Source organism: Microtus ochrogaster, linkage group LG4 (assembly GCF_000317375.1).
Source record: "Microtus ochrogaster isolate Prairie Vole_2 linkage group LG4, MicOch1.0, whole genome shotgun sequence".
Taxonomy (NCBI): domain Eukaryota; kingdom Metazoa; phylum Chordata; class Mammalia; order Rodentia; family Cricetidae; genus Microtus; species Microtus ochrogaster.
Window position 1 is genome coordinate 22,020,725 of NC_022030.1, and position 21,522 is coordinate 22,042,246.

Below are 21,522 nucleotides of genomic sequence, written 5' to 3' on the forward strand. Positions count from 1 at the left end.
TGCCAGCCCTGGTCTTTTTATTTGTATGGTGCTGGAGGCAGATGGGAGCTCTTAACACAACCCTTGTAACCAAGAAAGCCACAGTGGCCAGTGAGGGTGGCAGGGCTAGAAATACTACCTTGTTGATACCGTACTTGCATATCATATAAGAGATCCACAGCACTATGGAAACTGACAAGGTGATGTGCACTTGGTAAGTAAAGGCAGGCAGATGAAGGTCCCAGATTCTTGAAACTCAAAGTCATCAGTATCATACAGAGTTCCAGGCCATCCTGGACTTTGTGGGATGCAGCCAAAATCAGGGTCTGCAGAGATGTCAGAGCTAGTGTGCCAGTTTCTGCCTTCATGCACAAGTTGAGTGCAGACAGATAACTCCAGGAGTGGCCAGGTTCATGCAGGTCCTCCTGTTCATACTGGAATGGACCCTTTACAGGAAAGAAGGCTGTTGGCTTGGGGCCCCACCAGGATTATATTCCAAGAAGACTCCTTTAATGAGCAGCAGACATTAGCTTAAAGGGAAACTTTATTGAGAGCAGTAAGCTCCAGCAAACCCCGACTCAGCCAAGCTTGGATAGCACCTGCAGTGCGTCTGCCCGCCCTAGCTGGGCCAGGTGTATGCCAAGCTGTCCCAGAGTAGCAGATGGCTCTCTTGCCACCACCATCTCAATCAGGGCTCTCAGGGGTGAGCGATTGGGCCGCAGTGAGTAGGCAAAGGTAGACCAGGTGGCAGGCAGCCCATATCTTGCAGCCAGGTGTCGTGTGGTACCATAAGCCATGCTCCCGCCAGGCCCAGGCTCAGGGTCCAGCAGCATAATCAGTTCCTCTAGAACTTCCAGCTCGTCCAGGAGGCGAGACAGGGGCTGTGAGGTCAGGCCCTGAAGCTCTGGAAAACCAGGCAGGTAGTGAAGGGGAGGAAGGACAAGTTTCAAGGTCACTTTCCCTCCTGGGCAGGGCTGTCCCCTACTAACCCCAGCTTGAGAGCTGCAGTGGTGGTGTCTTGCCGGTGTTCCTACTTCCCAACACCTCCAGGGTGCCTGGAGAACACCAGTGTGCGGAGGTGCTGGGGCCTCCAGAAGCCAAGCTGAGACATGGATGGGAGCAGGCTTTTCTCTTGAACAAAGAGAGCAAGACCACTACCAAGAGCAGGAGCACCAGGAAGAGGGTCAGCACTGAGGGTGGAGCAAAGCCGGGCTTGGAGACCTTGTTCTTGGTTGTCTGTCCCTGATCCAGGGAGATAGAGAGCTCTGCTTCTCCAGCTGTCAGAGGACAGACTTCCTTGGGAGGGATGGGCTTCTGAGGATAGGGGTTTGAGTGTGAAACAGGGCCCATCCGGCCAAGCCTCCCACCCACCCCTTAGGCCCTTAAATGGATCTACCTCTCCTGCCCCCACCTCATCCACCCACTGAAGGCATTGCACTTGGGGATTCTGCTGTGCTCCCCCACCCTCTTGAGTGAGGCTTCCCCACTGACCCAAGCTTTGCTCATGGAACCCACAGCAGCCCACAGCTACCTCAGGCAATCCCTGTCCCAGAGCCCAGGCATCAAGCACCTTTCTACACTGCTTCTGAGTTCTACTGTGGCTCTCCATACGTGCGGGGGTTGTGGCTCCGCTGCTACAGGGACTACACAGCTCTGTGCCGTTGGGGTTACAATACCCAGGAGAACACTTCCTGAAAGGGTGTGCTACGGTGTCGCCGAAGTCATTGAGCCCGCAGTTTTCTGTAAACTCGTAGTCTAGTAGGACATATGGGCTCCAGAGGCACGTCTGTCCACAGGCCTTCTCTCCAACGCTAGTTGGCCCTCCCACTTCAAATCCACAGGAAAACCCACCCCTTTCCCCACCCACTCTACCAAGTCCTGCCCACATTGTAAAATCTGCGTAAGCCCTTTCTCCCTCTCTCCCCACTCACAGGTAAAATTCGCTGTGTCCCCTCCTATCCTTTCTGCACAGGCTCAGTCTATCCTCTCAATTTTACTTGCCAAAGATCCAGCGCCCATACTCTTCAAACAAGCCCCACTGCCAGGTCCAGCAAGAACCTAGCCACTTCCTAATGCCCCTTATCTCGGTACTATCTAGTGCTCACCAGGACAGGCAGGAGGACCAAAGCGCTGCAGGCAGCTCCGGCAGCACCTGTTGTCAGGGTTCCAGTACTCAAGGCGGCCGCAGAACCAAGAGACTTCCCGCGAGGCAGCTCGAATCAGCAGCAGCACGGCCACTGTGGCTGTCCAGAATATACATCTGGGCCCCATCTCAGCAGAGCCTGTAACCTGTGGGTTGTGACCACAGGACTTTCTTCCATCCACACCGCTTCTGCAGCACTTTCCAGGAAGTCCAGGGCAGGAGGAAGTGGTGGGTGTAGGGGCGCAGAATTCTAGGTGGGGCCTCTTTGAGGGCTGGTGTGCCCCATACCCAACTCCAGGCCCACAGGCCTAAAAAGAACTTGATGTGGATGGTCAGATTATCCATCCTCACACACCTGCCTTCTCATTGTCTTCTCTAAGATGGGGTGACAGAACCTGTATGACTAGGTGAAGGCCCTGTGTGTGTGTGGGGGGGGGGAGTCTACTAAAAACACCCCAGTAGTCAGGTCTGGGGCGCAAACCTTTAATCCCAGCACTTGGAAGGTAAAGGCAGAAGGAGCTCTGAGTTTGAGACCTGCATGGTCTACAGGGAGAGTTTCAGGCCAGCCATAGTTACACGGTGAGACCTTGCCTCAAAAACCAATTAAAGCCTTTTAATCCCAGCACTCAGGAGGTAGAAGCAGGTGGATCTCTGAGTTTGAGGCCAGCCTGGTCTACAGGGCTAGTTCCAGCAGGCCAGCCTGGTCTACAGAGCTAGTTCCAGGACAGCTAGGGTTGTTACACAGAGAAACCCTGTCTTGAAAAACAAAAACAAACTCAAAACCAATTGAAACCACAAACCAAACACCACAGTACTAGAAGATAGCCAAAGCTTTCCAAGCTCTGAAAGGGTAGGGACCAGTGTTTTCACTCAGGGTGGTGTGGTGGGCTTCAGTGTTCAGGCCTAACCTGCGGACTCACGGTCTGAGCCACACCTCCCCTCCTTTTCTCATCCCCATCTGTTAGGAATCCTCCAACCTGCCACAATCGGGGACCTCTCCCTAAAAGGCACCTAGAAAGGGGAATCTAAGGTTTTGGGTACAAAAGCAGTCCCAACTTACCGGTGCAGACCCAGACCCAAAGCCTCCTTTCACAGCTGGTTCCAAGCTGCTCTGCTGAGCCCGTGGTTGGTGTACATATTCTCTTAGATGTGGGGGTGGAAAGAAACCACACACTCAAAGTCTAAAGCTTTATTAGAGGAGGGATGGGAGGAGCAAGTTCCTCTGCTGAGCAGATTACACCATGAAGCTCTGAAGCCTGGGATGAAGCTGGAGTGAAGAGGGACCTTTTGAGAAGGGACCCTGCACAGGAACGTCTCTGCCCTTGGGTGAGGAACAGGAGCACCAGTCTCAGAAGCGACCATGCCGGTGGTCTGGGGAACGGCGCCGGTTCCTTTCTCGGGGACGGTGGCCTGTATGGGATCTTGGGGGTGACCTGGGAAGTGGGAAGAGGTGTGGACAGAGATGGGTAGGAAAGTTAGGAATGGTGTGAAGATTTCCTCAGGCTGCTCTCTCAGGCACAGGATGGTTGTTAACGTCACTTCAGGATTGGTACTCAGGGGTGGTATTCAGGCTGGTCTTGGGTTTGGACTTCACACTGTCTGGGGCACTGAGACGAAGGTATTTGAATAATCCTTTACACTGTGTCACTGTGATTGGTTTGCTAAACAAGCTGACTGGCCAATAGCTGAACAGGACCAAGTTAGGCAGGAAAGCGAAACTGAGAATGAGGGGCTATGGGAGGGCAGAGTCAGGGGGTTATCAGTCAGATGAGGCAGCACATAGATTAACAGAAATGGGTTAAGTTGTAAGAGCTAGTTAGTAACAAACACGAGCTACTGGCTGAGCATTTGTAATTAATATAACCTCAGTGTTTATTTGAGAGCAGCTGCAGGACAGGAAAACTCCGCCTACTGGTAATGCTCTCCAGGCAGGGTTCAAAACTATATATATATATATATATATATATATATATATATATATATATATATATATATATCACAAGAGCCTTGAAATGGTATACCCACAAAATCAGAATCATCTCAAGGTATAGGAGAACTTGGCAAGCTGGATCTGAGGTACCTATGCCTGGGTCCTCGTCCATAGAGCTGGCGGCGCAGGTTCCGGGATATGGGTCGTAGGTGCATGAAGTTGCAGAAGCCACCTCGGGTACATTCCCTAAGAACAGACAGAAGAGGCCATCACCACTGACAACCCCTACCAAACCCTGAAGAGCCTGGGACTCTGTTGCCCAGCCCACTCCTCTACTTCTGCCATACCCCATCTCGTACTGCCGGCAGCACGACTCTCTGAAGTCAGTGACAGGGGACAGCTCCGCGTGCACAGCCTGCCCGTTGAACCAGCGGTTATTGAGTTCAGTCACAGCCCGCTCTGCATCCTCCTCCCGGCGGAACTGAGGGGAAAGTGGATGACCATGGGCTGTGGAAGTCAAGATCTTCAGGGGACAGTCCTCAGGCTGTGAGGTCTCAGTGGTGGCCATCAGCCACTCAAATGTTTCCCCTGCTGGGCTCTAAGCAGGGGGCAACAGGCACCTTAACATAGACATTGCCCACGAGGTGGTCCCCAAGGTTGTCACACACATTCATCTCTTCGATCTCTCCGTACTTCTCCTGCAGTTCTGTGAACACCTCCTGCAGAAGATGGAGAGAGACTCAGCTAAGGTCTGGCACCCAGGTCAGGGAACCCAGTTATCCCGGCAAGTCTCACCTCAAAGAAGTTATCATAGTGCTCTTGCACCTCCACGTCGCTCACGTGACCTGGAGGCGGGACAAATGGGGAAATGAGGGCGTAGACTGCTGGGGGTTGTCTGCCCGGCCCCTGACCTGACTGGTTTTCTTACTCACAGTGCGATCCGTCTGCCGTTTGGGCTGTGTTCTGTGGATTTCGGTACAAGTTGAGCAGCACTATGGTCTGAACAAATAATAAAGAGGCCTGGGCTCAGAAATCAGGGCTGCATGCAGAGTGGGTGTGAGGCTGGGGACCGAGATGGGAAACACTGGAGTTTGTCAGAGATGCTTGCGCCTAAGAACGACCTGGACAGCAAAGGGGCGTGGCCTGCGCACATGGGAGGTATGGCCCAGTCCCCGAGAGAAGGGTCTATTCAGAGGGCCAGGTCAGAAAGCAACAGAGATTGGCCTTAGGAATCCGGAAGAGGCGGGGCCTCGGGATGATGGGCAGCAGATGAAGCGCGGAGTGGCACGAATCTGGGTCTCACCTGGCTGAATGTCGGTTTGTTGTGAAGTCGGGAGCACCGGTCCCCGTGCCGGCAGGCCCCAATCTTAAAGTAAAAAGAGCAGTTAACCCTGGAAGAGGTGCAAAGACAGAGGTAAACCGAGGGCCGGGAAGGCCGGGCATCCCACGAACACTGCCCTGTCCACCCAGCCCATAAGGACCCAAGTGCCCCGGCTCCCTGAGAGGCCACTCCCTTCACCATTCTCACTTGTCCTTCTCAGTCCCGAATATCGAAGCTAAATATTCAGCCATTTTTACCCGAACACTCCAACGCGCCTGCTCCTTGCGTCACTTCCGTTGCTCAGGAGCGTTGGGAAGTGTAGTTTGTACCTGCCTGTGCCGCGACTGCGCACGCGTGTTGTAGGCCCGCTTGTCCTCCCAGACAGTCGTGCGCAAATTTCCTAGCAGCGCATGCGTACAACGTAGCCTCCAGGGGAAATTAAAAAAAAAAAATAAAGACTACAAACTCCACAGAAACCTGCGGCGTCTCCTGCAAACGGCCGTAGTTAAAAACAACGAAGGAAACCCAGCAGAAGGGATAAACTCCACTGGTGAGTTGGGGGTTGTCTCGCGTACCCTTACTAGATAAAGAACTTCTCCGCACTAGCCTGTTCGAGGGCGCAGAGGTACACCCTCCTCGTAGCAACCCCCACCCCTTTATCTAATTTGTCGTAATAGGGGCGTGGTAGTTCGTGATCTCGCGCCTGTGGTTTGGGTCTCGGTCTGTAGACCCTTAGGACCACCGGGCTCCAGCGCAGCTATGAACTTGGAGCGGGTGTCCAATGAGGAGAAGTTGAATCTGTGCCGGAAGTACTATCTTGGTAAGGCCGATCCCCCTAGGTTTCAGGTAATACAGGGGACTGGACTAGAGCGCCCCGAGGCTAGGGGACATAGGGACCTGGGTTGTGGATCTTAGGGGTAACGCAACTGGGAATGGAAACTCTGGTCCGCGAGAAGAGAGATCTCAGGAAGGAGCAAGCTGGAAGCCTCAGTTTCTGAATCCCAAGAGAGAAAGAATGAAGATCTCCGGTTGGACGTGGGAGAGGCCCTTCTAAAGGGGCCTTTTAAGGTGGGGATTAGGGAAGGTCCTCATTGCCGGTTGGCCAAGTGTGGCTATTTTTTTCCTAGGTGGTTTTGCATTCCTGCCTTTTCTTTGGTTGGTCAACATTTTCTGGTTCTTCAGAGAGGCCTTCCTCGCCCCAGCCTACACAGAGCAGAGCCAAATCAAAGGCTGTGAGTTGTAGGGCACCAGCAGAAAACCAACACAGGGTAGCGGGTGGTTGGAAGGACGGTGGAGGCTCCAGACCTCTGGGAGATCTGTGGCAGAGATAAAAAGGCGGGCCTGGGAGAGGCCAACTCTTCCTACCTTTGTTCTTCGTTATAGATGTTTGGCGCTCAGCTGTGGGCTTCCTCTTCTGGGTAATTGTTCTCACCACCTGGATCACCATCTTCCAGATCTACCGGCCCCGCTGGGGTGCTCTTGGGGACTACCTTTCCTTCACCATTCCCCTGGGCACCCCCTGACAACCTCACAAGCTGGCAAGCTGGCGGTCTGTCCTTTCTCCCAGGATGGGCTTCTCTGTGCTAAGCTTTTTCTCAAACCCTGAAGACTGTCCCCCACTTCCCATCTGCCCCAATAAATGACCCTAACTTTAAATATTGACTTCTTGGGATCTTTTGGAAGTAGAAGCATAAAATGGTTGCTAACATTCAAAAACACTTACTGAATGTGTTATGTGTTAGGCTTCACACATTGTGCGAATTTTGATTTTATTGACTACCACTCAGACCCTTTTGAAGTAGGAACTCTCCTGCTGAGGAGCCCTGTCTCACAGATGAAGAAGAAAAGAGTGACCCCCACTTCTAGGGGCTGCTATCCTGTACTGGTAGTTGTGCATTAAAAAATAACAACTTTCTTAGCCAGATGGGGGTGGTGCACATCTTTAATCTCAGCTCCAGGGAGGCGGAGGCAAATGGATCTCTGAGTTTCTAGCCAGCCTGGTCTACAAAGTGGGGACACACAAACAAAACACCCCGACTTTCTTAACTAGGGATGTAGTTTACTGGCAATACACTTGTTCCGCATGAGAAAGACACTAGGTTCAATTCCCAGCAGGCAAACCAAACAAGATACTTACTTTCTTGTTCTGTGTTTTAGTATTGTCAGCCAAGGAAGAACTCATGTGAGCCTAGACTCTGGAGGTGTCTAGAGCGAGAGAACTATCCTCAGAGCACTCTTAGAAAAACTTCATTGACTTCCCTATTTTTATTCATTTTTAGGTGTGTGTGTGTTGATGCGGTACCCATGGAAGCCAGAAGAGGGCGTCTTGTCCTCTGGAACTGCAGTTGCAGATGCTTATGAGTCTCCAAGTGGGTACTGGGAACCAACTTGGGTCCTCTTGACCAGGGAACCATGTCTCTGGCCCCTTGATCTTCCTATTGAAAATTTCATGATTTCGGTGGCTCACATCTGTAATCCCAGCACTTGGAAGCAGAGGCATGTGGATTTCTGTGAATTCCAGGCCAGCCAGAGCTATATACTGATATCCTGACCCAAAACAATAAAATACAGTTTCAAGGCTGGAGAGATGGCTCACTGGTTAAGAGCACTGGCTGCACTTCTACAGGACCTAGGTTCAAATCCCAGCACCCATATGATGGCTCACAATTCTGTCAGTCCAGTTCCAAGGGATCTGACACCTTCAAACCAACTAAATAAGATAACATAAATTAAAAAAAAAAAAAAGGTTCAGCAAAGGGTCTGGTGAGATGACTCAGTGTGTAAGGGCACTTGCTGCCAATCCTGGCCTGAGATTGACCACCAAATCTCGTGATCCTCTGACCTCTACAGGTGTACCATGGTACATGTGTGCCCCTTCACACCCCAACCCCCAATAAATAAGTAAACAGACAAAGATACCCACCAAGGTATGTTAAAAGTTCAAAGCCAGCTTGGGTTGCATCTATAGTTTCAGGCTAGACTGAGCCAGAGTGAGGCAATAAATAAATAGATAAATAAATGAACAAATAACGATATAAAATCTCAGTCCTACCTTGATGTTCCCTAGGACTATTTTAGAGCATATTTTTGTCCCTATTACATTTCGCTTAGAATTTTGGCTTATTGACTACTATTCTCTACAAGATAAGCCACCTTAGGGCAAGGCAGCATTGCCTGCTTTGTTCCTGCAGTGTCCTCACTATCCGCATCAATACCCAGCGCTCTAAATACTTAACTCACAGAGATTTTGCTCAGCAGGCAATTGTTATCTAGCCATCTTTCCCTAAGAAGCCAGTCCCAACTCCAGATCGCTCTTCCTTTTTAGGGAACTCGGTGACAAAGAGCTACAGTAGTTAGTTCAAAGCTATAAATGAGTATACTGACAATACCACTACGAATCTCGAGAAGCCTTGCGCTTTTGTTTCCCACAGTGCTCCGCGCGGCGGTCCTTGGAAGTTTGAATCACACGATCTCCCCCGCCCTCCCAGTAGTTTCCTGGGTTGTCGTTGGTTTGTTTCCGGAAACAGGGCCTCGGAAGGTGGAACTTACAGGCTGTCAATTGGCCTGCGAATGAAATTGACGTTTTCATTAACTAATGGGAAATAGCGGCTGCCGAAGGGGCCCGCCTACAGAAGGGAAGGAAGGGAGGTGGCGGTCAAGGCAGTGGCCACTGGACGGTGCTCAGGCCCGAGGGCCAGTGGTACCCAGGCTTACCTTTGACCTTTTCCTGCCCGCCTCCTGCCTTGGCTTGTGAATCCTGTCTCCTCTAAGTGTTTCTAATCCAGCGAATTAGACTTGGACCCAAACCATGTTCCCGGTGAAGGTAAAAGTGGAGAAATCAGGTGAGGACTGAGGATCCAGGATACCCGAGAGACGTGGGTTATCGCGAAAAAGGGAACTATGTGGCATCTCTCTGCAGCCCATCTGACAGTCGCATGAGCATGCCACCTTCAAACCATCCCGGGTGTGTTCAGAGTAGCTTTGAGATTGAATGGTGGTCGTTCTGGCCCTGTGGCGGTCGTAAAACTGCGGGGTCCGGAGCCCCTAACTCTAAGAAGAGTCCTTTTCTTGTTCTACTTCAGTTTTCCCGTTTCTGGAAGTGGGCACGAGTCAGCAATTGTGCTATGACCCTGAAGTACAGGGAATCAATTCTCAGTTGCTGTATTCCAGTAACCTTCAGGCGTAGGAAGTGTGGTGGATGAGAAAACATAGGCTCAGGCAGAGCCAGACGGGAACCCTACAATGGCGTGGTAAAGGGCAGTGAGGCGGGAGCACAGAATCCAGAAGGAAAAGGTGGTCAGTAGTAAATAGTGATGTGAGGTGTTAAATGGGAGAAGTGTTACCTAAAATGAGATAAGGCTGTAGGTGCGCCTATGGTAGATCGTTTGCTTAGCACGCCCTGGACCCCTGGTTTCATCCCCAGCCCTGAAAAATAAGTAAAACCAGGCCCTAGTGATATTTCCTATAGTCACAGCTAACCAAACAAATCAGTCCTCAAGGTGGGAGGAAATGGCAGTTGGAGTGGCGATGTGAGGGAGTAGCCAGTGGAACCAAGGGAGCAGTGGGGAGGCCAGGATGGCTGTGGCAATGAAGTGGAGGCAGAGAGGTCGTGGGGAGGAGGACAGATCGATGGGGCCAGGACTTTTCCTCTGCGGGAAATGGGTAGTCTAGGGAGGTTTGTGAACCAAGCAGTGAGTTGGCAAATGTGTACCACAAGATACCAAATAAAACAAAAAACCCAAACAGAACAAAAACAATGAGAAAACTTGAGTGGAATAGTGGAGGGGCTGTTTGTGTTGCACACACCTTTAATCCCAGTGCGTGGGAGGCAGAAGTTGGCAGATCTCTGAATTCAAGGTCAGTTTGTTCTGTTTAGTAAACTCCAGGCCACCCCACGGCTGCCTAGTAAGAGACACTAAAGTGGAAGGAGCCTTGCCACAAATATGCAACAGGACAAGGGTAGGCTTGGAAACACCGGGCTGAGTCCAGACTGCATTTTCTGCGGTCAGGATTGTGGAATCCTGAAGGGGTCCATGCTGGGGAAGATCAAAGCCAGGTTGCTTGTCTGTTTTTATTACTTTTTTCTCTGTTTTGCTTATTGTTTGAGCCAGGGTCTCACGTAGCTGAGGCTGGCCTTGAACTCTTAATCCTCCTGTCTCAGCCTCCAGAGCTGGTGCTGGTATAGCAGCTACTATGCCTAGCTAGGCCTGACTTCCTTCATGGGGGTGGGGGGTGTCTCTTGTCCACATCGTGGAAAGTGGATCAGAAGGAGACAATGAGGCTAGGAGCTGAGTGGGAGGAGAGGGCGAGGTGGGGAGGGAATACGTGGTTAGACACACAGGAAGCCAAGTGGGCTGAGACCAGGAAGGGAAAGGGGTATCTGTGGTGAGTCCAGGAGCCTGTGGATTGGTGGGGATTCAGGAAGAGGGGTTAGTTTAGAGAGCCAGACCTAGTACAGGACCCCGTAGAAAGCCCCTAAGGGCTGTCCATGGAAGGTGTGCAGATCATAGACCTTAAGCTGGTGTTGTGTGGGAGAGAAGCCAACAGACTGGAGCAATGGCAGCGGCCTCGGCTTGACCCCTGCCTAAGGCTCAGCCGCCCCATTCTGTCTTTGTCTTATTTCTCCACTGAGGGGCACCAAAGCTGCCACTTTCAGGGCACCTGGACCAGACCTTAGGGTTGCCTCCCACAGAGGATGTGGGGGTGCACATATGTGAACTGATTCCTACTTCGTACCTTCTGCCCTCAGAGATGGAGATGGCCAAAGCCCGGAACCAGCTGGATGCTGTTCTTCAGTGTCTCCTAGAGAAGAGTCACATGGACAGGTTGGAGTCTGCTCCAGCCTGGGGGACCACAAGGGTGGGGATTGTGTCTGGACTCTTTGTGGTTGGGATCTGGATGAGATCTAGAGGCCGACACGGGGAGAAAGGTGTTCCCTGGGGAGATCCATTATTATCACACTCTGGGCCCTCAGTACCCTAAGCCAATGGTGCTTTTGCTCCTAGGGAACGTCTGGATGAAGATGCTGGAAAGACACCCTCGGATACACACAACAAGTAAGAGGTCTTGATGGGGTTTAGACCTGAGAGTTTGGGTTAGGTAACTTTTCCCTCCTCCGAGTCATAACCGTCTTATATGGACAGAGATACCTGCGGTGTAAGTGGCTCACACCTTGGGGATGTTTGTGGGATACAAGGCCCGAGGGGTAGCAGTAAACCCCAGGATGTCCATTTTTGTTTGTTTTCAGTGCTAGGAATTGAACCCCAGGGTTTTTGCCCATGCTATGCAAATGCTCTACTACTGAACTACATCACCCCTGCCTTGTGGTGGGGGTGTTGAGCAGGTGTTTATTAAAGGCTCGGCCTGCTGATACCCTGTCTCTCCCTGCAGGGATTGCTCCATCGCTGCTACTGGCAAAAGGTAAGGTGGCTGGGGCCCCAGCCCACTCTCGGGTTCCCAGTCCCCAGCTCCGGGCTGATGCTCACCTTCACCACACAGGCCATCCGCCCGCTTCCCCCACCAGCGGAGGAAGAAGAGGAGGGAGATGGACGATGGGCTGGCTGAGGGGGGTCCTCAGAGATCCAGTGAGTAGGCAGGGGCCCGAGAGGGTGGGCATGGAGCCAGGAACTAAATAAGGGTGCTCATTTGTGTCCCACCTCACCACCCCAGACACATATGTGATCAAGCTGTTTGACCGGAGTGTGGATTTGGCCCAGTTCAGTGAGAACACACCATTGTACCCCATCTGCCGTGCCTGGATGCGCAACAGTCCCTCAGTGCGAGAGCGGGAGCGGTCACCCAGCTCACCACTGCCCCCTCTGCCTGAGGATGAGGAGGTGGGATGACCCAGAGGCCAGAGAGAGCAGTGGGTGGATAGACTCAAGATCCCCCCCATTGGGCCCCCTAAATGAGTATAGAGTCGTAGAGTAGGACACACAGCTATGTGCCATTAGGTGAAGACAGAGGTCCTTAGGCCAGATAGATACAGCTCCCTAGGGAACAGGGATTCCAAGAAATAGCGGGCTAAACAGGGATCTTTAGTGCAAACAGATGTGGCTACCAGTTGGGGTCTTGGTGAGCAAATGTGGACCCTATGAGTGGGGTGGAGGATGATGGGGGTTTGGAAGTCATCTGGCCTAAGAGGGCAGACAGGGATCCATGGGACGGACATAGGACTTGACTCTGTCAAGATAAGGGTAGACATGTTGCCCCCTGGACAATTCCTTAAGGCAGGCTCTTGACCCCCACCTTGGGCTGACAGGTATAGATGGAATTCCCTGGGCTTGGCAAGGGTAGACAAGGGTTCTCAGACTGACAAAAAGATCCAGTCCCTAGAACAGGAAGACCATTCTCTAGCTGGTAAAGGTATGTGTCCCTCTGCTGTGACTCCTCCAGATGCAGGTTTCTGACTCATGTCTGTGTCACTGGGAAAGGTACGAGGGGTGCATGTACTTTAAACATTCTGCTCTGACTCTTGGGCCTCACAGTGGGGCTTGGTCTCCCTAGGGTTCAGAAGTCATCAACAGCAAAAGCCGTGATGTGTACAAGCTGCCTCCACCCACAGCCCCTGGATCACTTGGCGATACCTGCAGATCCCGAATTCCATCCCCCCTGCAGCCTGAGACCCAGGGTACCCCAGATGATGAAGTAGGTGTATGAGGCTGGCCTGGAGTTCAGGACATGTGTTGGGAGGTTGGGGCGTGGCCACCTAGCTGGGCCTCTCTGTCCATGCAGCCCTCCGAGCCTGAACCGTCTCTTTCCTCGCTCATCTATCGCAACATGCAACGCTGGAAACGTATACGCCAGAGGTGAGCGTGCCCTGCCCCACTTGCTCCCTGCCTGCATGCCCTCTGCAGCAGTTGCTAAATCCTCCTTTACCTTGCTAGGTGGAAGGAGGCATCTCATCGGAATCAGCTTCGTTACTCAGAAAGCATGAAGATCCTGCGGGAGATGTATGATCGGCAGTGATGTTCCCAGTCCCCCACCCCCACCCCAATAAACCTGCCCCCAACCAAAACTGGCCCAGACATAAGGCAGTCGATGAATCTTTAGTGCCTTTATTGGGGATTGATAGGAAGGGCATGAGGTGACAGGGAACGGAGTTGTGACTGATCTTACAGGACAAGTGATGGGAGGTGGCTGCTTAGGCTATCTGGCTGCAGGCGGGGAGTCGGGACAAAGGAACCCAAGGGTTCTGGTTCATTGGCCTAGCACATCTGGGGAAGTTGGGGTGCCTGTACAGTCTGAGTTTGGGGCTCCTGGTTGGTTGGGAATAGATTTCCAAGGATTGGGAAATCAGAACAGGATTTGGGATCGTAGGCTCCTGGAGTTTCAAGTCAGGAAATGGCCTGGGGTAGACTGTTAGGTGGCAGGGACAGGATCTAGAGTCTGGTGGAAAGCCCATGCAGTCTGGGTCAGACTGGCCTTCCCATGGGTCATTGTGGGGAATTAGGTGACAGGTCTGGGGTGTGTGGAGCACTATCTACATTGTACTCTGGTCTCACAGTGTGGGTATTCTACAACTTAGAAGTGCAGTAGGAGGCCTAGTGCTAGTATAAGCCCAAAGTTGGGGTCAGTCAGGTGGGAGTGTAGTCCAAGGAGGGTGATAGTGTTTGTGTTGTCTCTAGGGGGGTTATTATGGATGGGGCTGAAAGCTGACAGGGCAGGGCAGGCTTGGGGGGGGGGTGTCTCCGTTTCTAAGGCCCAGGTAGGGCTTTAGGTGGAAAGGTCCTAGGGGAAGACACTCAGATTTGGTGGGGAGGAACTGTCTTGACAGCGATTGGGATATCTGGCTGGGCAGCGGAGTCAGATTGGCTTTTAAAAGGGAGCCTAAAGAGGCTTCTTAGGTTCGGTCCTATAATGCCCGGACCCCTACTTGGCAGCAGGTGGTGATGGGAGTGGGGCCTGGGCCGATGCTGGTGTGGCCTGGATGGACAGGACACCCTCAGGAGACAGTGCCGAGGTCACGGCAGCAGGGTCCACGCTAGGAGGCAGGCGGTAGCGGCGGTGGAACTCTCGAGCAATGAATCCATGTTCATCCTGGGGGAGAAAATGGACGTGAGCGTCCCACCTTCCTGCCCAACCCTGCTGTCCCATCTGGCCTGCAGGCCTACCGGGCGCTCCTCATGCCGTGCGTGAACCTCCACGTGGTCGCCAACCACCTTGACAGAGATTTCCTCTGGGGAGAAGTGCTTCACATCCAGCAGCACAGAAAAATACCCAGGGTCCTTGGCCACCTGTGCACATGGGACATAGGTGTGGGATTTATTTATTATGTATAGTCTTCTGGGGCACCAGATCTCACTACAGATGGGAGTGAGCCATATGTAGTTGCTGAGAATTGAACTCAGGACCTCTGGAACAGCAGTCAGTTGTCCTAACCTCTGAGCCATCTTTCCAGCCCCCAGGTGTGGGATTTTCATTGGATGGGGGCTCGGCTTCTGGGACTCAGCACCCCTACACTATAGTTACAGTGCTGCTGCCCAAGGACTCGGGTAGATAGTCCCCTTCTCGGAGTCACCAGAACCTCAACCTTACACATAAATAACTAGCCTCCTCCCTCCCCTTATAGGCACTGGGTCCACCTCTCCTGAACTTCCGCATTCATAGGGTGACAGAGTTGGGTACCTGCCCTGTACCCCCATCCGATGTCATTGACTCCACAGCCACCATGTCTTTGGTTACGAGACCTCTTATTCCCCACCACGCTAGCAAATGATGCCACTTCCCCATCTCCAGAGTTCTCAGGTCATGAAACCTCCTGTGCCTTCTAATTTACGGTACTCTTCCTCTGCTTTAAAGTGACCAAGGCTGCCTTCATCAAATCACCCAACTGGGAGACGGATACACAAGACCATTCCAACCCTTCGGGACTCACTGTCCCTTCCCCGGATTCCTGGGGTCACCTTCCTCCTTCAGTCCTTCCACCCCCGAGCTATGAGACTCCACTCCTCGCCCCTCAGGGGAACAGTAACCTGGCCTCAACACACCACATTCGGAGAACTCTCAGTGGCCCGCTGAAAGGTGGCATTCTTCCCTAAACTTAAAATCCACAGACACTCCCGTACCCCCACCCCAGGGAGAACCAGACCGCTAGTCTTGTTAGTAGTTGTGTTGTCCCTTCCCCCAGGTCTGGTACCTGTGCTGTGGGCAGGGCCACACTGGGGGCGCGCAGATAGTAGGGGGCGATCGCAGCAGGGCACAGGGAAGCCAGCTCGGACTCAAGCAGCCCCTCCCCGAAACGCTGGTCAAAGAGGCGTCCCGGAGCGGAAAAACCAGGTAAAGGAGCTGAAGCGCGGCGCAGCCAAGAAGGCTGAACAGGCACGGGGATCTCCATTCTGTTCCTCTGCTGCCACCCTGGGCTCCGCAGTGCCCAAGCGCACGCACTCTCCGATTTATACAGTGCCCAGTGCGGCCCCCGCGGCCGGCCTCTCAGGGACACTGGGATTGAGGCCAGACTCAGCCATTAGTATGCCTTATTTAGAAACTTCAATAATGACTTGGCTAGTTATTAAACGCCTGCTGGATGCCTGGAAAAGGACACCAGGGTACTGTTATTAAGCCTTTTCCATTTCTAGAAGGGGAAGCTAATGCTTAAGGAGGCAGACCCTTCTAGGTGTGGCGAACCACTGTGGCAGCAGTTGGGAACCTGGGCCCCGAAGAAGAGTCCATCAAAGAGTTCTCCGTCCTCTTAATCCATGTCCGCCAGGCTGGCATCTGAGGATGACGCACCAGTCTTAGGAAGATTCCTGGAGAATGCTGCAGCCACGCCAGGCTGTCAGAGGACACAGAACAGACCCTACCCCAGAGTAGGTCGGGCCTAATTCTGGGCTTCTGACTCAGCCTCGGGTGCTCAGAGGCCAGGGGGGGCGTGAGCATGAACACTCCAGGTCGGCCCCCAGGGGCTGCGCGCCGGGGCCAGAAATAGCTCGTTTTGATCCTACTGCTTGGGCCAGAAGCCCGGACCTGGCAAGGAGTGAGACCAGCTGCTCAGTAGCAAGAGGAAAGTGGTTAAGGTGACCATCAAGACGGGTTTGCCGGCCCAACTGATAGAGGGATGGCCAAGTGAAGACAGACGTCCCCGGTTACCCCCGCAACAGTAGTTAGGCTGGAGCTGGGACTTAGCTCCTGCAACAACTCTGGCGGTTAGGGGAAAAAGGACAGCGTTATAGCCAACACACTCAGCGCTCTTCCAAGCGGCTTCCGAGCCTCTGATCCTTTCTATTGGTCGAAAGTCTTGCCAATGACTGTTGCACACTCCTCGCCTCCAATCAAACAAGCGCCCTCAGCAGTGCTGCAGCCAGTCACGAGGGAACACCCCTCGGCCGCTTTTCCAGTTACTTTTATTTTCTAGACTATCATTGGTTGCCTTGGAGGCCCCCCAAAAAGGGGCGGAGCTGACAGCGAGGAGGGTAGGCGTCGGGGTGTCCTGTTAAGGAGCTCAGCTGGCACTAACGCTGAGGTAGATGCGGGACGGACTGCAGGTGAGGTTGGTTCCTCCCTCAGAGATCACAGGAAGCCCAGGGAAGGTAACATGGGTTTGCTGGAGCCTGGGGTCTCCGGCCCAACCACACTGGAACTACAACTCCCAAGATGCTACGCAGGTTTTGGCGCTCCAGCAGTGAGCTTCCCCATCCCTGGGATCTCATGTCTTTTCTTCTCTCTGGGTGGCTCTAAGGGAGTCTAAAAGAAACTTGGAAATTAAGTTTGTTGGTTTCCAAATTTCCCCAGACAACCATGGGTGTTATCTTTGAACTTCTCGCTTAGGAGGGCCCGGTGGCTCATGGGGATTGTAGTCCATCTACCCCTTCCCTCATTCCACATCCTCCTCCCCTTAACAGATTTAACCGGAAACGTAGTATGTACGTTTTAGTCCGGTTCTTTGTTGTTCTTTTATTTTTGTCTATTCCTCTTTTGTTGTTTTCGTTCTTCTTTTTTCATTTATGTCTTTTAAATTACTTTCTTCTTTTTTTATTCTTATTTTATTTTTATTTTTTTGAGACAAGGTTTCTCTGTGTAGCCCTTAGTTGTCTTGGAACTCACTCTGTAGACCAGACTGGCCTTGAACTCAGAGATCCACCTGCCCCTGCCTCTGCCTCCTGAGTTTTGGGGTTAAAGGCATGGTCCATCATGCCTGGCTAATAAATTACTTGTTTTTTAGTCTTGGTCTTCATGAAATGGGCTTCATGGAAGATGTTTAAAGAGATTAATTACCTTGATTTGATCATAACACGTTGTATACATGTATTGTATACTGCACCTCATAAACGTGTACAATTAACATGTGTCAGTTAAAAACATATAAAACCATACAACAGACCATATTTTACCTGGATGGGGCTGGAGAAAGGGCTCACTCAGAGTTTGGAAGCAGTGGCTGGTCTTCCAGAGACCCCAGGTTTGATTCTCAGTACCCACATGGCTGCTCCCCTTCATCTGTAATGTGCTAATTCCAGGGGATTTGACACTTTCTTCTGGCCTTCGAGGGCATTGCACACATGTAGTGCAATAACACTCATACACAAAACATAAAAAGAATTCAATCTTTTTTTTTTTTAATTGCTTGGATAGTTTGGAGAAGATGCAATGTCTAGCTTGTTTATTGGCATTCTGATTCTGTTAGCTTGGAGTGGGACCATGATTCTATAACATGTTATTCTTGTCCATGTAGCCTTTGTGTGTGAGTGCATCTGTTTCTGTGTGTAAGTGTGGAAATCAGACAACCTCAGGTGTCTGTCCTCATCTTTCGCTTTGTCTGTCATCCTCCCATCTCCCTCCCACTCCCATTCCCTCCGGTCCCCAGCTGAGGACCAGACTCAGGGCATTGCACTCGCTAGGCAAGTGTCAACCCCAACTTTCACCTTGTTGAGACAGGGTCTCTTTGATGTTTACATCTGAGTACTACTGGTTAGCTGGCCTATAAGCTTTTGGGGGGCTCTCCGGTGTCCACCTCCCATCTCAGTGTAGGAGTACTTGGATTGCAGACTTGTGCTAGCACATGGCTTTACATGGCTTCTGTGGATCTGAACACAGGTCCACATGTTTGTGCACAAAGCTCTTTGCTCACTGAGCCATCTCCCCAGCCTCTGGAACTTCTGATCCTCCTGCCTCAGTTTCTTGAGTGTGGGGATGACAGGTGAATATCACATAGGAGTTTGTGGGGTTTTTGTGTGTTTTTTGTATTTCGAGGCAGGGTTTCCCTGTAGCTCTGAAAACTAGCTCTTATAGACCAGGCTGGCCTCGAACTCACAGAGACCTGCCTGCCTTGGCTTCCTCAGTGCTGGGATTAAAAGGTGTGTGCCATCACTGCCCATCTGGCAAGTCTATGATTTTAAAAGCCCTCTCCTAAATTTTTGTAATCCTATCACTCAAGAGGTTGAGGCAGGAGGATAACCTGAAGTGCAAAGCTAACCATGGCTGTATACAGAGTGAAACCTTGTCTCAAAAATAAGTAAATAAGGGGCTGGAGAGATGGCTCAGTGGTTAAGAGCACTGCCTGCTCTTCCAAAGGTCCTGAGTTCAATTCCCAGCAACCACATGGTGGCTCACAACCATCTGTAATGGGGTCTGGTGCCCTCTTCTGGCCTTCAAGCATATACACAGACAGAATATTGTATACATAATAAATAAATATAAAAAAATAAGTAAATAATAAAAGCTCCTCCTAGGCTGGATCCAGAGTTAAGAACTACCAACTACCAGTTCCTAGGTTCTCTTAAGTCTCTTTCAAGAGGTCATGGAATCACACCTCTATGAGCATTGTCTTGAGTACGAAGTGATGATTTGTGGGAACTGTAGTCCATCTCTTCCAGGACTCCATGGGAATTGTTAGCTTCTGTCCTCCTCTTACCATGCTCTGCTTCTTTTGTAGCCTGTCAGTTTTCACAACCCAAGACAACCCCTTTGAAATGTTCTCCAGGGTGGACAACCCTGTTGGCCATCGAGGAGCCAGAACTGGAGCCCCAAGGTGAGGACACGCTTTAGGTAAAGTTCTGTGACATAGACTAACAGCAGGAAGTGACCGCTAGAAGGAAGGAAGGCATGTGATGAGAATGGGGATGACCGATTAAGAGAAGTCCCCTGCGCCACTGCTGGTGGCCATCCCACTTCCGGCTCTCTGCCACCTGGGTCCCCAACCACAGCCTCCCTTAGGCTGTCAACTGAACCTTCCACTGGCAACAGTAGGATGTCTCCTCTCTTGGACGACCTCTATGTGTGTTCGTTCCCCACCGGGATCACCCTCTGATCTGATCTTTTCTTCTTGGGATTTCTCCCAATTTAAATCCTGTGTCCATCCAGGTCTCAAAGGCCACAAGCTCTCCAGACCACAGCAAGCAATTCCCCTGAGCTGTCTGAGGCGTCCTGGCCATCCGATTCCGGAACCCCTTCTCCACTCAGCACTGAGGAACAAAGTACCTCTCCGTCACTCACTGTAATTGACAGCGGGGACTCTGTGGTAGCCAAGTAAGTGCCAGAACTCCAGGCGGGGAAGGGAGATCTGGGGCCAAAGGGAGGAAGAAGGCATCCCATAATGACCGTTAGACAGAGCTGTTTACGTAGCACTCTTAGGACCGGGCACTTCGTGTGTGTAAGGGAGGAAGAAGGCATCCCATAATGACCGTTAGACAGAGCTGTTTACATAGCACTCTTAGGACCGGGCACTTCGTGTGTGTAAGGGAGGAAGAAGGCATCCCATAATAACTGTTAGACAGAGCTGTTACGCAGTACTCTTAGGACCGGGCACTTCATGTGTGTTATTGAGGGGTCTGGAGCTTGCCTGGGTTCAGATCCTGCCTCGGTTAATTATTCTCTGCATTGCTTTGGTCTCAGTTTCCTTGAATTGGGAATGCTAAGCACACACATGCACTGTGACTGTTCTGAATCCTCGGTTCCTCCACATACTGATCTATGAGAACACGCATCGTAGAGTGAGTCCATGGGTCTGAAAGATAGAGGTCCCTGATAATATTTATGTCTCCCTCAGCTAGTGGTCCTGACAGAAGCAACCAGGGCTGACATTGCAGGCATTATTTAAGGTGATAGTAACATAGGTTCTGTCTATCTTATTGTTGTTCTATCTCTAAGCTATTGTCCTTTCCTTCATAGGCCAAAATGGTCATCACTGACATTCCTCTTCCAGATTCATACTCCCTTATTCTTTGTTGCTCAAGAGCCAGTCTGGCTGGTGATGTAGCTCAGCTGTTAGCGCATCTGTCTAACATGCACTGGGCCCTTGGTTTGATTCCCAAAGCCACATAAAATGAGGCATAGTGATGTATGCCTGTAGACTCAGCATTTTGGAGGTAGAGGCAGCTGGGCCATGGTGGCAGACACCTTTAATCCCAGCACTCAGGAGGCAGAGCAGGTGGATCTCTGTGAGTTCAAGGCCAACCTGGTCTACAAGAGCTAGTTCCAGGACAGGCTCCAAAGCTACAGGGAAACCCTGTCTTGAAAAACCAAAAAAAAAAAAAAAAAAAAAAAAGGTAGTGGCAGAAGGATCAGAAGTTCAAGGTCACTCTTAGCTACGTAGTGAATTCAAAACCAGCCTAAGTTAAATGATACCTTGTGTAAAAACAAACAAAAAAGAAGGGGCCAGCAAGATGGCTCAGTGGGTAACTGGCAACCTGGGTTTGATCCCAAGACCCCCACATGAAGACGGAAAGGGAGGACTGACTCCACAAAGTTGTCTTCTGTGATGTGTGTGCTATCCCATACACATCAAGTGTGAGAAAGCACATACAGCCGGGCAGTAGTCATGCACACCTTCAACCCCAGCACTCAGGAGGCAGAGGCAGGGGATCTCTGAGTTCAAGGTCAGTCTGGTCTACAGAGTTAGTTCCAGAACAGCCAGGGTTACCCAAAGAAACACTGCCTCAAAAAAATCAAAAGAGAAAAAAAGAAAATTAATATCGGGACGGCTATATGACTCAGTGGATAAAGGTGCTTGCTACCAAGCCTGACAACCCCAGGCCAATCCCTGAGACCCATCTACACATGTGCACTGTAGCATGCCCGTTCAAGTGTGCACCCATGCCTGTGTGTGTGTATGTACACATAGAGAAAAAAAATGTAAAAAAATTAAAATTACATTAATATATAAGAAAGAGAAATGGATTTTTAAGGTCAAGTGCTTGCTTTTCTTAAAAAAAA

The 21,522-nt window shown here is 51.3% G+C and overlaps 7 protein-coding genes across 8 annotated transcripts in view; 3 read left to right on the top strand and 4 right to left on the bottom strand.

Annotated features, from left to right (window-relative positions):
* The window catches only part of LOC113457658 (zinc finger protein 420-like), a 1,205,902-nt gene that overhangs the window by 805,491 nt on the left and 378,889 nt on the right, over positions 1-21,522 (bottom strand). The window lies entirely within an intron of this gene.
* Igflr1 (IGF like family receptor 1) lies at positions 558-2,250 on the bottom strand. Its single transcript, XM_005361234.2, has 4 exons — positions 2,085-2,250; positions 1,550-1,734; positions 969-1,293; positions 558-883 (listed from the first exon to the last, which is right to left on the bottom strand). Exons 1-4 carry the CDS (start codon positions 2,248-2,250, stop codon positions 558-560), a joined length of 1,002 nt encoding a protein of 333 aa, XP_005361291.1.
* On the bottom strand, positions 3,296-5,668 carry U2af1l4 (U2 small nuclear RNA auxiliary factor 1 like 4). Of its 2 annotated transcripts, none has more exons than XM_005361237.3 (8): positions 5,581-5,668; positions 5,356-5,443; positions 4,985-5,051; positions 4,848-4,897; positions 4,673-4,771; positions 4,400-4,533; positions 4,203-4,298; positions 3,296-3,555 (listed from the first exon to the last, which is right to left on the bottom strand). In XM_005361237.3, exons 1-8 carry the CDS (start codon positions 5,622-5,624, stop codon positions 3,471-3,473), a joined length of 663 nt encoding a protein of 220 aa, XP_005361294.1. In that variant the 5' UTR covers positions 5,625-5,668; the 3' UTR covers positions 3,296-3,470. The 2 variants fall into 2 exon arrangements, with proteins under 2 accessions (XP_005361294.1, XP_013207022.1); XM_013351568.1 differs by having other exon boundaries at positions 5,356-5,418; positions 5,572-5,613.
* On the top strand, positions 5,682-7,033 carry Psenen (presenilin enhancer, gamma-secretase subunit). The gene is made up of 4 exons (XM_005361235.2): positions 5,682-5,923; positions 6,051-6,193; positions 6,501-6,605; positions 6,757-7,033. The coding sequence occupies exons 2-4, from the start codon at positions 6,133-6,135 to the stop codon at positions 6,894-6,896; spliced, it is 306 nt and encodes a 101-aa protein (XP_005361292.1). The 5' UTR covers positions 5,682-5,923; positions 6,051-6,132; the 3' UTR covers positions 6,897-7,033.
* Lin37 (lin-37 DREAM MuvB core complex component) lies at positions 8,997-13,395 on the top strand. The gene is made up of 9 exons (XM_005361239.2): positions 8,997-9,215; positions 11,123-11,198; positions 11,379-11,429; positions 11,764-11,793; positions 11,872-11,957; positions 12,043-12,209; positions 12,880-13,020; positions 13,108-13,181; positions 13,260-13,395. The coding sequence occupies exons 1-9, from the start codon at positions 9,182-9,184 to the stop codon at positions 13,339-13,341; spliced, it is 741 nt and encodes a 246-aa protein (XP_005361296.1). The 5' UTR covers positions 8,997-9,181; the 3' UTR covers positions 13,342-13,395.
* Hspb6 (heat shock protein family B (small) member 6) lies at positions 13,403-16,546 on the bottom strand. The gene is made up of 3 exons (XM_005361240.3): positions 15,512-16,546; positions 14,487-14,609; positions 13,403-14,412 (listed from the first exon to the last, which is right to left on the bottom strand). Exons 1-3 carry the CDS (start codon positions 15,707-15,709, stop codon positions 14,245-14,247), a joined length of 489 nt encoding a protein of 162 aa, XP_005361297.1. The 5' UTR covers positions 15,710-16,546; the 3' UTR covers positions 13,403-14,244.
* The window catches only part of Proser3 (proline and serine rich 3), an 11,011-nt gene continuing 6,192 nt past the window's right edge, over positions 16,704-21,522 (top strand). Inside the window, exons 1-3 of the mRNA XM_005361241.2 lie at positions 16,704-16,856; positions 19,244-19,339; positions 19,672-19,836. Of these exons, the coding sequence (XP_005361298.1) occupies positions 19,281-19,339; positions 19,672-19,836 (224 nt within the window). The 5' untranslated portion in view covers positions 16,704-16,856; positions 19,244-19,280. The remainder of the gene's footprint in view (positions 16,857-19,243; positions 19,340-19,671; positions 19,837-21,522) is intronic.